Source organism: Lepisma saccharinum, unplaced genomic scaffold (genome assembly GCF_977018435.1).
Source record: "Lepisma saccharinum unplaced genomic scaffold, izLepSacc3.1 HAP1_SCAFFOLD_807, whole genome shotgun sequence".
NCBI classification, from domain to species: Eukaryota; Metazoa; Arthropoda; class Insecta; order Zygentoma; family Lepismatidae; genus Lepisma; species Lepisma saccharinum.
Genome location: NW_028143470.1, coordinates 44,865 through 60,179, shown reverse-complemented (window position 1 = coordinate 60,179; position 15,315 = coordinate 44,865). Strand labels below are relative to the sequence as shown.

Here is a 15,315-nt window from a genome sequence, read left to right as displayed (position 1 = left end):
CAATTCGATTTTTTGACTGTTCATAAAGTCGGTTGTTAGACGAGATGTGTGAGAGCTGACATTGTCTTGATGAAGAATGATCCGACGGCGTTTGTTTGTTTTCCGTATTTGACCGAAGACCTCTGGCAAACAAATTGTTGTGTACCATTCAGAGTTGACCGTTCTACGTTCCTCTAAAGGCACAGTTGCCACATGACCAGTTTTCCAGAAAAAACAGGCGACCATTTGTTTCGATGTGCTTTGAGCGCGAACAACTTTTATTGGATTGGGTTCATCTTGAAACACCCATACAGTCGACTGCTGTTTACGTTCCGGCTCATATGCATATATCCATGATTCGTCACCTGTTACAATCTTATATACGTCTTTTGAAGCACCACGATTGTATTTATTGAGCATTTGTTTGCACCAATTAACGCGAGCATCTTTTTGAGTTTTTGTCAAATTGTGTGGGATCCAACGAGAACATACCTTTCTCACAGCTAAATGATCATGTAATATTTTATATATGCTGGTGGAACTAATGCCTATGGTTGCCTCAATCTCACAGTATGTCACGTGACGATCTTGCAGTATTAGGTTTTGCACAGCATCAATGTTTTCTTGAACAACAACTGAATTTGGACGACCTTCGCGAATCTCGTCGGTGAGCGAATGGCGGCCACGATTAAATTTGTTATACCAGCGTTTCACAGTGGCAAAGGATGGGGCTTCATCGCCAAATGTGGAAGTAAGTTGATCGATGCACTCTTGTCTTGATAATCCACGTCGAAAATCGTAAAAAATCATCGCACGAAAATGTTCACGAGTTAATTCCATTTTATTGTTGTCGCGCAATCTCCAAGGCAACATAAACAACACAAATGAAGCTATTGACAAAACATTTGAAGTACGTTATGGTCAACAATGCCAGACGATTCCGTGCAAACGTCAAATCGTCGCGTCTAACTTCAATCAGTGTTGCCAAGGCTCAAAATATAAAAAGTGACCCTCGTATTCAGTGCTAAAGCAAGGAAATGCTTTCCCCGAGAACAAAGATGCTGAACTCAATGTGAATCTTCCAAATGAAGCGTATGAGAAGTTAATGAAAGAAAAATCTGACCTTCAGAATTGTCTGGACAAAAAAGAAGGCGAACTTCTCAATCTCAAAGTTCAACTTCAGGAAAATAAACTTTCATCTGAAAGGGGTGTCAGCGAAATGTTCTGTTCCTTCATTACTGATGAAAGTGAACTCAAGTTTCGTTCTGAAGAACGGAAGCAGTTGAAAGAACTCCAGGCTGCTGTTAAAGAGTATGAAGTGGTGTGTCAAGATATGGAGCGAGCAATAACTGAGCTGAAATCAAAAGAAGAGATACTGTTGCAAGAAAATGAAAACAAGGATGCCAAAATTGCTGAGAAGAATGAAGTTATTGAAAGACTGGAAGAGATAAACCAAAAGTGTACTTGCTCAATGTTGTCCTCTCAGTTGAAGGAACTTCAGTTGTTGTTGAACGACGAGAAGAGTAACAATGAAGAATTGGCCCAAAAACTGAAAGCTAGTGAAAGTGTAGTGAGTTTAAAGGATGAGTTAGTTGAACAAATAAGTCAGCTTGAGGATAACGTGTCTAGTCAAAAGAAAACCATTGATGAGAAACAAGGCAAATTGCATAGAGTAAGTGAAGAACTCTGCGAGTGTAGGAAAGTCATAGCTCTATTGGAGGAACAGAAAGCATGTATTCAGAAGGAAGCTGATGATTCTGCATCAATAGTAAGCGATCAGCTTCAGAGTCTATGTGCCCTCAAGGATCAAAATAATGAATTAATGGAAAAGGCCTCATCCCTGGAGCACAAGTTAGAAGAGGTAAGTTGCAAGATTAAAGTTTTTGATGAAGTTACTCATAATTTTGAAATGATAATCTCAATAGAGAACCTTCACCTTTAGTTAAACTAAGCACACCCCTGTGTTGGGGTGATGGAGATTTTTTTTCTGGAATGACATGTACATATTATTTTTTTCCTGTTACTCGTAGACATTTTAATATTTGGTTAAGTTCATGTAAAAATTTGTAATTTTAGATGACTACAGGAGGTGATTTCAATTTGCAAAAACGTCGATTTAGTTTAGTTTGTAATTGTCAGGGAAAAATGTAAATTTTGTCCTGGAAAAGTCAGGGAATTTCATTTCTGCTTGTTTGTAGCCATCCTGATTCTTCTAATGTATTGCTTCAGGTTTAAATGCTTGGTACCGTGCCACGCAGACGTCATGAAAATATCTGTTTTGTGTGCAAGGCACAGGAGGGATTTTTGATTGTGCTTCAACGTCGTCTAGTTTCTCATTAAACTCATGCAGTTTTACCCTTCGCTTCTTATCAATAACAGACCCTGATTAACTAAATTTGTTTACAAGTATCCAAACACTGTCTCTGTGTGAAACAGGAACATCTAGAAATTCTGCTGCAAAACTTATTCTAACTTCCTTACAAGAATTCGTAATGACTTAAGGAGTTGTACATAAGAATGCTTTGTTTCAAATTGTATGGATACCGTGGCATTGTTAGACTGCAGAAAAGCACCAGTAATACGTAAACTAAAACAAAACCATCTAAAACATTTGTTAACACTTTAACGCTTCACAAACACATGCAAACTGGACACCAGGTGTGGGTCTAAATGCCAGTAGACACGATCCCACTTCCTGCCACGCTAGCTGCTACTCCACGGATGCCTCGACCATAAAAGGTACTGTATTATTGCCTTGTCTTGCGTAGTAGTTGTGCTATCTAATTTGTTTGTGTTTGTCTTGTGTAGTAGTTGTGGTGTGTAGTTTGTTTATGTTTATATTGTGTAGTAGTTGTGGTGTGTTTGTGTTTATATTGTGTTATAGTTGTCTTGTGTAGTAGTTGTGCTGTCTAATGTGTTTGTGTTCGTCTTGTGTAGTAGTTCCTCCATTCATATTGGGGGTTAGGCGTAGAGCTGACAACTCTGCACTGTAAAAAAAAAAAGTCAAGAAACAGCAATATAAGGCCAAGAATGTTCCCAAGGTAAAATATTCCGGAGGTAAAATAGTCCCCCGTTCGGATCTCCGGGTGGGGACTACTTTGGGAGGTCACTGGACTAAGGATAAGATCTACGTTAGGAATAAGGATATCAAATTAGGCACCTGGAATGTTCTGAGCCTTTACCGGCCTGGGGCATTTCAGTGTACAGTTAATGAGATAGTTACGTATAAATTAGATGTAGTATCTGTCCAGGAAGTTAGGTGGCCAGGAGAAGGGAATTGTAAAACTAAAAATTATACATTTTTCTATGGTGGTACTGAAAATCATAATTTTGGAACAGGCTTTTTCATAAATAATAGAATTATCTCGGCTCTTAAAACAGTAGAATTTATTAATGATAGGATATCATATGCAGTTTTACAGGGTAGGTGGTGTAAAATTATTTTAATAAACATACATGCACCAACGGAAGATAAAGATGATAATACTAAAGATGATTTTTATACAGAGTTAGAACAGTTCTTTGATAAATTTTCTCAGTATGATATGAAAATTCTGTTAGGTGACTGTAATGCACAGATTGGCAAAGAAGAGACATTTAAACCCACGATTGGTAAAGAAAGTCTTCATGAATTAAGTAATGATAATGGTATAAGATTGATTACTTTTGCAACCTCAAAGAATTTAATTGTGAAAAGTACCACTTTTAAACATAAAGATATCCATAAATATACCTGGTCTTCTCCAGATGGTAAAACTCATAATCAGATAGATTGATAAGGGAAGGCATACTAGTATAATTGACGTTCGTACACATAGAGGTGCTGACTGTGCCAGTGACCATTATTTAGTAACTGTTAAATTAAGAGAAAGACTCAGTGATAAATCGTAAGCAACAAAATCTAAAAGTTCTAAAATTTAATACAGGAAAATTTGCTGATGAAAGAATTAAGAAAGATTACCAAATTAAACTGTCAAATATATTTGATGTTTTGCAGGATTTAAATGATGATGAAAATATAAATGAAACAGATGTAAATAAGAATTGGGAGTACATACGTAATGCAATAGAATCAGCAGCTAAAGAAAGTATAGGATACCATAAACCGAGAAAAGGTAAGCCATGGTTTGATAATGAATGTCATAATCTAATAGAAATAAGAAATCAGGCTAGACTTCGGTGGTTAAATAACTCTCATGATACAAATCTAAACAATTATAATAGAATAAAGCAAGAAGTTAACCGCACGTTTAGAAGTAAAAAAAGAGATTACTTGAAAAGCAAAATTAACGAAATTGAAACAAACAGCAAAAATAAAAATATCAGAGATTTATATAAAGGTGTAAATGAGTTTAGAAAGGGGTGGCAACCTAAAGTAAACTTGATAAAAGATAAAGACGGTGATTTTCTAGCTGACCCAAGTGATATTCTAAATAGATGGAAGAACTACTTTAATGACCTTTTAAATGTCCATGTAGGAGATAAATCAGAAGTAGAACCTTTAGTTCCAGAACCTAACTTGACTGAAGTTAAAGATGCTATTAAAAGGCTAAAGAATAACAAAGCACCTGGCATTGATTTAATACCAGCTGAGTTAATTAAATATGGTGGAAATTCATTAATATGTCAAATTCATAAATTAATTTGTTTAATATGGAATAAAGAAGAAATCCCTCAACAGTGGAAAGAATACATAATTGTTCCTGTGTTTAAAAAAGGTGATAAAATGAACTGCAATAATTACCGTGGAATTTCTCTACTCTCAACAACATATAAAATATTGTCTAACATTCTTTTAACAAGACTAACCCCATATGCTAATGAAATTATAGGTGATTATCAATGTGGATTTAAACGTAACAGATCAACTACAGATCAAATTTTTCACATCAGACAGACACTTGAAAAAAAGTGGGAATATAATCAAAATGTCCATCAGCTATTCATTGATTTCAAAAAAGCATATGATTCGGTCAAAAGAGATAAATTATATAATATATTAGTAGAGTTTGGAATACCTAAGAAGCTTGTTAGTATGATAAAAATATGCACCAGTGAAACAGAAAGTAAAATTCGTGTGGGTATTAATATGTCTGACAAATTTACAATTCATGATGGGTTAAAACAAGGAGATGCATTATCTCCATTGCTCTTTAATTTTGCCTTAGAATATGCTGTTAGGAAGGTAAAAGAAACTAAAGAAGGACTAAAATTAAATGGTGTGACTTAGTTGTTAGCATATGCAGATGATGTAGACTTACTGGGGGATGATATGAATACAATTAAGAATAATGCTAAAATATTTTTCAAAACTGCTAAAGAGATAGGTTTGGAAGTTAACAAAGACAAAACTAAATATATGCTTACAGGCCGAAACCAAGTGTTATGTAATAATCAAAATCTAATTATTGATAACAACTCGTTTGAACCAGTTTCCAAATTCAAATACTTAGGAGTAATATTAACCCTTATGCACACGCGCTGGGGTGTAATCCACCCCAGACAGTCTCTCTTCTTTACTACGTTTAAAAGTGTTTTGTTTCTGTTGGTGGCCTTCCAGGTACCTTTCCGTTGTTTGCCCCTCTAGTCATTGACTCAAGGTCAATCAGTTTGCGCGCAGCTGTCACTCAGTGAACATCGTCAAACTTGGCCAGGGGTGCTTTACACCCCACGCGTGTGCTTACGTTACACATTTCCAAAATTCTGCTTTTTTAGTTTCTCTTATTTGTTTTATCTAATTGTTACGTTTTTTTATGAACTGTAGTCTAGATGGTGTTTTAAGTTGCATATTTAAAAAAAACTCCAAAAATGGATAATTTGGGTAGCAAACAAGCGAGGATTCTGTCCATGTTGGATGAGTGTGGAAGTGATAATGAATCAATTGTTGGCGAAGATAGTGATGCAGAACAAGACAGTTTACACGAAAGTGAACATGATACAGAAACTGAACAAGACTGTGACAGTGGTAAAAGTGAAGAAAGTGACAGTGACAGCAAACTACCATTGGCTCACAGACTTAACACTTATATAGGGAAAGATTAAACTACTGTATGGAAGAAACAAACACCACCACAAAACGCAAGGACAAGAGCTCATAATATTGTAAGTACACATCATCCTACTGTAAAAGCCGTTGCTAAAGAAGCCAAAAACCCCACTTGATGAGTGGTTGTGTATGATAGACGAAAGCATAATAGACAGCATTGTAAAGAGCACACCTTCATCTACTGCGAAGAATGCTGCCCAGAATAAATTTGAACATTCACTCACAAAAACCTTTGTCAGTAGCTAAGTAACATGTTATAAATTTGATTTAAATTTTATAATTTTTTATAAATGTATCTCTTTAAATAATACTCTTGTTTAGATTTTATCAAAAATTAAAAAAAGCACTCTAAAAATTTTGTTGGTTTGGGAAAAAGTTTTTATGATATTATAAACAGCTGGCTAAATTGACCAATACTCGATGGTGATTTACTAATAAATTTGTATAATAAACCTATGACTAAAATACCTTCAGTTGTTTCATTGCCCTGTCTTGTAACCACATGCAAGTAAAAAACTATTTTTTTTTGGGTACAGTTAACATTTTTACTTCTTTTTTAACAATACTTTAAAATACAGAAGAAACATGTAACTGTCTAATCAACAATTATTCAAACCACTATACAGTTGTTTTATATAGCTAAAATATGTTTAACTATTATGGAAAAGACTAATTGTTAACAAAAAAACAGAAAACCTTTTTTACTCATACATTTGTAAAAAACTGCAATATAAAGTGTGGGGTGAAAAACACCCCATGCGTGTGGTTGTGTCACAAATATTCACGCGTGTCCATAAGGGTTAACAAATGAAAATTATATTAAAGAGGAAATAAAAAGTAGGCTCAATTCAGGAAATGCATGTTACTACTCTCTTCATAAACTTTTGTCTTCTCGTTTAATATCTAAGAAACTAAAAGTTAAAATATACAAAACAGTAATTTTGCCTGTAGTATTATATGGATGTGAAACTTGGTCCCTTACATTGAAAGAGGAACAGAAATTGAGGGTATTTGAAAATAAGATCCTTAGGAAAATCTTTGGACCTAAAAGGGATGAGGAGACAGGTGAGTGGAGAAGGTTACATAATTTAGAACTACATAATTTGTATTCATGTCCAGATATTATTAGAATAATTAAATCAAGAAGACTTAGGTGGGCAGGCCATGTGGCACGAATGGGAGAGGAAAGAGGAGTTTACAGGATTCTTGTTGGGAAACCTGATGGTAAGAGACCAGTAGGAAGGCCAAGACGAAGATGGAGGGACAACGTTGAGATGGACCTAAGAGAAATCGGTAGGGATGGAAAAGAGTATATAGATCTTGCTCAAGATAGGGAAAGATGGAAGGCCTGTGTTGCTGCAGCCATGAACCTTCGGGTTTAAGAAGGCTAGGGAGTTAGTGAGTTAGTCGTATTCAGTGCTTATTCCGAAAAACTATTTCAAGTTTATATTTTAGCACACTTTTCAACCAAATATACCCAAAGAAGTATACCTTCACTTTGCTTTTACAATAGTATTTAAATTTAGATAAAGCAGTACACACTCAAAACAACCACAGGCTAAGATCACACATTCGGCATCTAAAGGTTAAAAAAAAAATAGTAAATCTAAGTTAAAAGGGCATTATTAAATGGCAATATATTTAAGTACGAGGGCAAATCAGTAAGTCGGTTCCACGATTTTGTTTTGCAGAGGATTGGATAATCACACCAAGGTGAACTTTTGGGGACTGAAAAATGTCATCCGACCCGAGGTCATAATGAGTGATTTTGTAATGTTCCTTTGTCTCTGCCACAGATGGCAGCAGTGACAAACATGACTACCTGCCTGACATCGTCGACGGTCGAGGAGCAGCGTTCCGTGGTGCGGTTCTTCTGGGCTGATGGCAAGACACCGATGGAGATTCACGCGAGGATGAAGCTATGCCGCAAAGCCGTTGGGAACTGATGTCAGCAGTTCAAGGCCTTCACGACAACGCAAGGCCACACGTCGCCATGGCGGTCAAGGAAAAAATTGCTCGGTAAGGCTGAGAAATCATGGGACATCCGCCATACAGTCCAGATCTGGTGCCCTCTGATTATCATTTCTTCGGCCCTATGAAGAAGGAATTGTCTGGCCAGTACTTCTCGTCTGATCGTGAAGTGCAACATGCTGTGCGGCAGTGGATGCAGCAGCAGCCGACGACGTTCTATGCCACTGGCATATCCAAATTGGTGTCACAGTGGGAAAAATGCATTGCCGTCAGTGGTGGAAATGTAGAAAAATAAGTAACAAACTGCTACTCCTGCACACCTATTGTCCTCATGTTTGACCAACAAATTGCTGTGAAAAAAAATCGTGGGACTGACTTATTGATTTGTCCTCGTAGATATTGGTAAAAAAAATACTTACATTTCCATAATTTACTGGCAAGCTTGTGGGCACATTGGGATCACATTCTTCGTCTATAGAATGTAGAAATGAATCCTTTATCCACTGAAAATTAAAGCAAAATCTTATTTGAACAAAATATGTACAATTTTATTTTAAAAAATACAAAAATATTAATAACAAGGTCTGAGACGATACCAAAGTATCAGTATGGATATCGGAAAGTATTGATTGGAATTTATTTATTTATACCAGCGGATAATTTTCCGGCATTTTGTTCTTTCACAGGCTCTGCAAAAATACGACGTGGCACTTTTGCAGTCTAATTTATGCAAACTTTGAAGATTCTTTTCATTTTGCATCATTTTTGCATAAAAACTCCTGCACAATTCCATCTAAGGTGCAAGTTTTGGGCTCTCGCTACGGGATGCAGGCAGGTTTGAGTCACCGGGAAGCGTAACAACTTTTCTCCTGAGATTTCGGCCTGTGTATGGGACCAGCGGCCACCCACCATTGTGAGGAAATTGGGGAACTACGAATGAGAAGCATAAAAGCATGGAAACCTACAACAACTAGGGTTTCATCGTGCTGACCACACGTCACCCTGTAACTAGTTGGATGGTCTTTGCTGAGGCATGTGGAAGCGAGGCCAGCAGTCAGAAGTAAGGCCCTGACCCTCAAGGGCTGTTGTGCCACGGTTATTTTATTAATTTGAGTGGGAATACTTACCCACTAATACTGATCAATATTTCAAACAAATTTTAATAATTAGTTGTCAACATAAATCATTCAGAATCAGCCAGAAAAGTGTGCTTCCATAAATGGACTTTGCACAACAATTCCTACTTGCACTCAGCTACCTTACTTTGGCTTCATTTCTCTACCCTCTGATGATGTCTGATGATGGTCAAAATTTTTCTAATTGATAAATCAAAGGAATGAAAGAAATATTTGTTAAAAACAACACAAAACACTCAAACAGCATGATAAAAACACTTTACAAGTTTGTACGAGCTTTCGACTCCATGTCCGACAGCAGGGCTGGCCGAGCGACAACGAAGGGGATGCGGTTGAAGTTCCGCTGGAGCTACTTTGCTGTGTCTTCCGGAAGATGTCGTTACGGTCTTGCAAGTAGTGCTGGTAAGTTCTTGTTTGTTTAGACTAATGGCTAACTGTGTTATACAATGATAAATAAAGATTTGAACATACATTGTCGTTGAGATTATTTGTGTTTTTGATCATGTGTACACCTTCCTTAACATCCCGTTCTATTTTCCTTTAGCCTGCTTTAATCTACTCAAAACAGCTTACGAAATATTGTTACATTATCTAAGTGCAATGAGATGAAACGATCTTTCCCCTGCAACATCAACCTGCATCAAACTTCAGGTCCGTAGTGAGGGTACGCTTATGGAACTGAAGCCTAGGATTGACTTGTAAGCTAACAAAATCAAAAAATGAAAATGAGAAACTTACAGTTGGCACAGGTAAGGGGAGAAGGAAAACATACAAGGTTTTATTACTCGACTATTCTTCTCATTGGAGAATTTCCTTCAGGGAGTTACCATGTGAATATAGATCCCTATACTTGAAGAACAGAGTTGGCATCGTTAAAAAGTGTTTAAAACAACTTGTTTTAAACATTTAAAACGCACAGCTTTCTCTTTAGTGTTTTGAACATATTTTTCCTTAAACTTGTTTAAAACACATTTTTATACTTGGTGTTTGAGAGTCTGTGGTTATTTGTGTGTTTTGTAATTTGTCTTTTCATTCCTTCCATGTCATTTTGTTTACTTTGCAAAGAAATCTGAAAATATATATTCAATTAACAAAGAAAAGTAAGTGATGAATACCCATGGTCTGCCATAAAACAACTGGCTATGCTTTTTTTACAAGTGTTTCAAACATTTTTAAAATTGAATATTATATGGATGAAACAGTTTTCTTGCTCACTGAATGTGTTGCACATAGTTGTTAATGGCAATATTTTGTTCCATTCACATAAAAATGTATTTCGAAAAACAGAGTAGCCCTGTGAGAGTAGCTAGCACATGGATAGAGTGGGGCCTGGTAACTGTGTATTAGTTCAAGATTCTTGAACAGTCTACATACGAGTTTTAACATTAACAATAAGTATTTTAAGAAGTTAGTCAAACGTTTACTTTATAACTAGGAACATGGTCCTTCCTTGGATTAATTAACAGATTCCTTATTAATCATTATTCTTAGAAAAAGTCTCCTTTGCATTATGTTTTAAACATTTTTATTTGTTTAAAACATGACTTTTTCGGTTCTTGATTAATACAAATTTTACCAACCCTGTTGAAGAAGCTCTTATACATGCAAAGTTACAAGTTAACATTTATTTCACTAAGTAATACTTCATAAAGGAGTTAAAAATATTCATGGCATTTACATCCTTTTGAATGCTAACAATGCAAAGTCTGTGTACAAGAAATACCCACCTGAGGCACATCTTGCACAACATAATCCAGTTCCCGACCATCTTGAAAGAAACTACTTGATAGCCTTGGTCGTCGCCTCCACGAAGATGTGCTTGATCCTGATCGACTTCCTATACTTGTATCCAAGAAATTATTATTTCTGAATGCATGATGCCTGTTCCACGAGGTCTTGGAAGGATTATAAGACCCAAAACTTCTTACTGACTGAGTTTTTCGTCTGTAATTATTGCTTCTATGTTGTGGAACACGGAACCGATGGTGATCACCACGTTCACTAAATGAACTTCTACCATTCACTCTGTTCCTTTGATTGACATCCTCGCTATCTTCAGAAAGTGAGGGCATAGAACGACGATCAAACTGAAAAGAAAAAGCAAAAACAGTCACACATGATGCTCCATACCCTGCTAGAAACTGAAAAATGATACATAGTGTGTGAAGGTTACTTTGTTTATGAATGTTTTCTGTTGTACTGAGCGCACAGAGATGTATTATGGGGAAGTAATGTATCTCTGTTACCTTAGCCTGAAGCTGACGTGGTTCTACCCTTAGGTCACAGGGTCACGTGCCCCTCCATCCATTATGTATCTAAAAAGAACTACAATTATAACAATTTATGCTTGTTTGCAACACTTGTATTTTATTTGCTTTTCCGCATGCACTCTTTATCGGTGCGAAGACGGCTACAGTGGGTTGGACGAAACTTGACAACCTAGCAAGGGTCACATTCTGGCTGTGGACTTCCTGCCTCGCTGCTTAATCATCATCCCTCTTTGATCCCTCCATTCTGAGCTGCGAGAGAGAGGTCCAGGGGAGGGAAGGGGGGTTATGGGTGTCTTCATTCCGAATGGCTACAATATCGCTGAGACTCAACAGTTGCGGTGGTCTTTCGGTTTCCCGCTAGATGGCGGCTGGGTTCATTTGTTGTACCTTACCGAACAAAAGGGATTGGGGGGAGGTGATTTGGAAGATGGAGGTGGGGAAGTCTTGTTGAGGTTCGATGTGCTTTGAAAAGTTTCCATAAACTGCTGTTATTTCGTAAGTTCTTTACTGACGTTACAGCGCCTTGAATAACGTAGTGTGGAAAATGGTACAGTTCTGCGCACTCTGGCTGGTTCCACTCGAAAATGATCCGCTAGAGGCGCTCGTGTTGAACCTGGTGCTTGGTATTCGTCTGCTTATAATGGAAGTAAATGGAGTTTTCGCTGCGTCTGATTCTTTTACATGAAGCATTTCTATGAATGTGATAATTGCTATGATATTTGGTACAGTGGTCGCGAAGATATTAACGAACATTCTACACAGTCGACCACGTCCTGTTATCGTCATACTTTCATTAATAATACGGGAGAAAAAATATGCGTGGAATGCTCTTGGCAACTTAATTTTTGTGTATGAATTAGGTTCATTATTATTATCATCATCATTTCTTTTAAAGATATACACACTGAAGCATTTGTATTTTGGATATTTACTGTCTCTTTTCTTCCACTTTAAACTAATTGCGGTGATGATGATAATGATTCCATGAAACGACAAGGGGAACCCCACAAAACTTTCTTAGTGCCATCGACATGAGCGTAAGGAAACTTTCAAACCAATGGGGCAAGCGACACGGGATGTTCATACTGTCACACTAGTGACACACACTTCCAGACTGTAAAATAGCATTCATTGCACATGAGGGTCCAGATAGCAAACGACACGTTCATATGGCATATTCGTGTGCTACTTGTTACTTCGGTCGGAAAGCTCCTTAAAGGAAGGGTGCTCAGACCGAAGCGACGCACTACAGGGGGAGTTCCCAACTAAGTGACAAGCGACATGGTGCCTTCAGTCTATTGGCAAGCGTTCGCTGCTAATTTTGCGAACAACACATAGGCGACACGAAAAACTGCACATTACAGAAACAGATCTAGGCGACACGATAAGTCACATGTGTCGCTTTGGTGCTTGTGCATCGCTCAAACTGGGTCATTTCCTCAATAGCTTGCAACATGTTGCCGTGGTTTGTTGTTCGCGCATGCACGATGCAATGAGTGTCTTGCTTTAGGGAGATTGCTCACCAAAGCGACAAGGGGCACGCGACACTTGTCGCTTGAGGATTTCACCAACCAAACGCTGGCCTGTGCTTCCCATCATGCTACTACTATGTGAAATGTTGCTCTTGATTGGCTCGTTTCCAAGCAACATGTGTCGCTTCGGTGTGAAAGTTGCCTTGGACCGAAGGACCCGTGTCGCTTTGGTGTGAAATCCTCGTATTGTTTGTCGCATGTCTCTTTGGTGTAAAATCTCCTTGAGGAAACGGTGCAGTCAGAGCTTGTGTCCCTACGGTTCGAAAGGCAGCATTGATTACGGACTGCTCGCTTCCAAGCGACACTTGTGGTTTGTCGCCTCGGTATGAAATATCTCTCAGGATACTATTTATATTCTAATAACATAGAAAAATAAAACTCTAGTACACAATCCAGCACCTGACGTCCGGAATCACTTTGCGATGTTTCTTCTTGTGTTACGCATGCTATTTATTAATTTTATTTTACTTTTCTTTCCAAATTAATGTCATTTCGTGACTGCAAATCACTCCACAAATATAACTGTTTCCATCAATTCACGCACCGCCTTTCAAGACAAACAAATCTACATAATATATTCCAAAAACTAACAAAGCTGCATTACTTTCATAAAAAAATTAGCACCGACATTGATCGCACTGCCATCTGTGTTTCTCATCCATCTGGGGAACCAGTTTCTTGGGTCATTTTCCACACTACGTTATTCAAGGCGCTGTACTGACGTGTCCAAAACCACAGTTTTGCTTAAATCAAGTGTTCAAAGATAAAAAACACAACATACAACAGAAATTTTAATAAAAATATATACGAAAAGTGGGAACGCATGTGCGGGTGTCCTGTAGCTAATTCCCACCCCTTTTTTTGTGTTTTTGTTTTCTGTGCATTTTATTAAACGGAAAAGACACATTGACTGAGAAATTTGCTACAGCCAAAAATAGGAGAATAGAACTGATACACAAGAAATATTATATAACAAGGTGAACTTTTCTAAAGTATTTTTAATATGATATATATTAAATGCCGCTGGTATGACTTCCATTAGTTCTAAGATATAGCCTATATTTTGAATGTGCCCTACCCCTTGCAGACCATGAGCTGTGCAGGACGTTGTCTATCGTTTCATAAACACAAGATATTAATAACAAAAGTCCATACATTTACAATAAATATAATTTATTAGATATTAAAAGGTATTTTTTCATTTCACATCAATAAAATGTAGCATCTAGTGCATTAGTGATGCTAAAATCATGCGGAATAAACAGCTTTGCCTCAAGATGGAAAATTGGAAGATCTTTTGAACATGGCCGACTTCCAAGTTCTACGATAAATAAATATGGAGCCGCAGTTGTCTAGTCCAATGGTATTTAAACTGTGTAGCATGCCTCCCTGAGGTGGTGATGAAGTTTTGCAGGGAAGAAGCAAGAACTTCCAAATGAAATATTTAATCTTTCCTGAATGAATAAAATGTATTAATAAAAAATATATCAATATCTCCTTTTGTATCAGGGTGGATAAAAGCCATTATTTTCATTTAAAGTGATTTAAAGTAATTTTTAAAAAAAAACACGCTTAAAATTGTTTGTATGTTTTTTGCACCATACATATAGCTATATGTTTTCTTTTTTATAGAAAGTATTTTTCTAGTAAACGGCCCTCTAATATATTATTTTATAATTAAAAAAGGAAGAATTTTCAAACAAACAGACATACCAGAGGCGTGGCGTGCATGTAGCCACTGTTACCGCAGGTAACACCAAAATATAAAGAATTGAAGAACCCGTCTTAAAATATTATTACGTACATAAACTGGTAATATTGTCGTAAAGTAAACATAGCAGACTGACATTTTTTCCGACACCGGCAAAAGCGAAGAGGAGGACTGATCCGGTACCCTCCACAGGCAACATGAGGAAAGGGCCCTGAGCTCACCCAAGGAAGACTTTCCGTCGCAGCAAAGACTGTTTCGGCGGGAGGAGGAGGCAGGTTAATGGCATGACTGTTTAGCCGCCGCAGTTGCCGGTGATACTTACCGGAAACATACCAGTGTTGCCATATCCAATTGACAGAAAAGAGCTAAGTCGCCTAATTGGGTCTATCTTATTCTGAAGGCGTCCAGTCACACTGGGGAACGATGGCGCAGTGGTAGCGTCGCCGCCTTATAATCAAAGGATTCCGAGTTCGATACCCGGTGGAGGCACAAGTGGTTCGGATCCAACTTTAAACTGTCCCGATTTGAATTACTGTTCATGAAGTGGACTTAAATCGACAAATCAAAATTTTAAAAAATCAAATCACACTGGGGCAAAAGCAAACTACCAAGTGATATTTTGTATTTACACTAAATATCAGTGATTATGAAAGTCCTCTTTGTCCTTCGA

General features: G+C 37.3%; 2 protein-coding genes across 2 annotated transcripts in view; one reads left to right on the top strand and one right to left on the bottom strand.

Moving 5' to 3' along the window:
* LOC145983332 (uncharacterized) overlaps positions 1 to 15,315 on the bottom strand; it is a gene marked incomplete at its 3' end in the record, with an annotated part of 66,057 nt that overhangs the window by 24,423 nt on the left and 26,319 nt on the right. Inside the window, exons 3-4 of the mRNA XM_083116473.1 lie at positions 10,860 to 11,219; positions 8,416 to 8,499 (exon numbers count right to left, since the gene is read on the bottom strand). Of these exons, the coding sequence (XP_082972599.1) occupies positions 8,416 to 8,499; positions 10,860 to 11,219 (444 nt within the window). The remainder of the gene's footprint in view (positions 1 to 8,415; positions 8,500 to 10,859; positions 11,220 to 15,315) is intronic.
* Positions 1,021 to 7,971, top strand: LOC145983331 (uncharacterized). Its single transcript, XM_083116472.1, has 2 exons — positions 1,021 to 1,840; positions 7,822 to 7,971. Exons 1-2 carry the CDS (start codon positions 1,085 to 1,087, stop codon positions 7,969 to 7,971), a joined length of 906 nt encoding a protein of 301 aa, XP_082972598.1. The 5' UTR covers positions 1,021 to 1,084.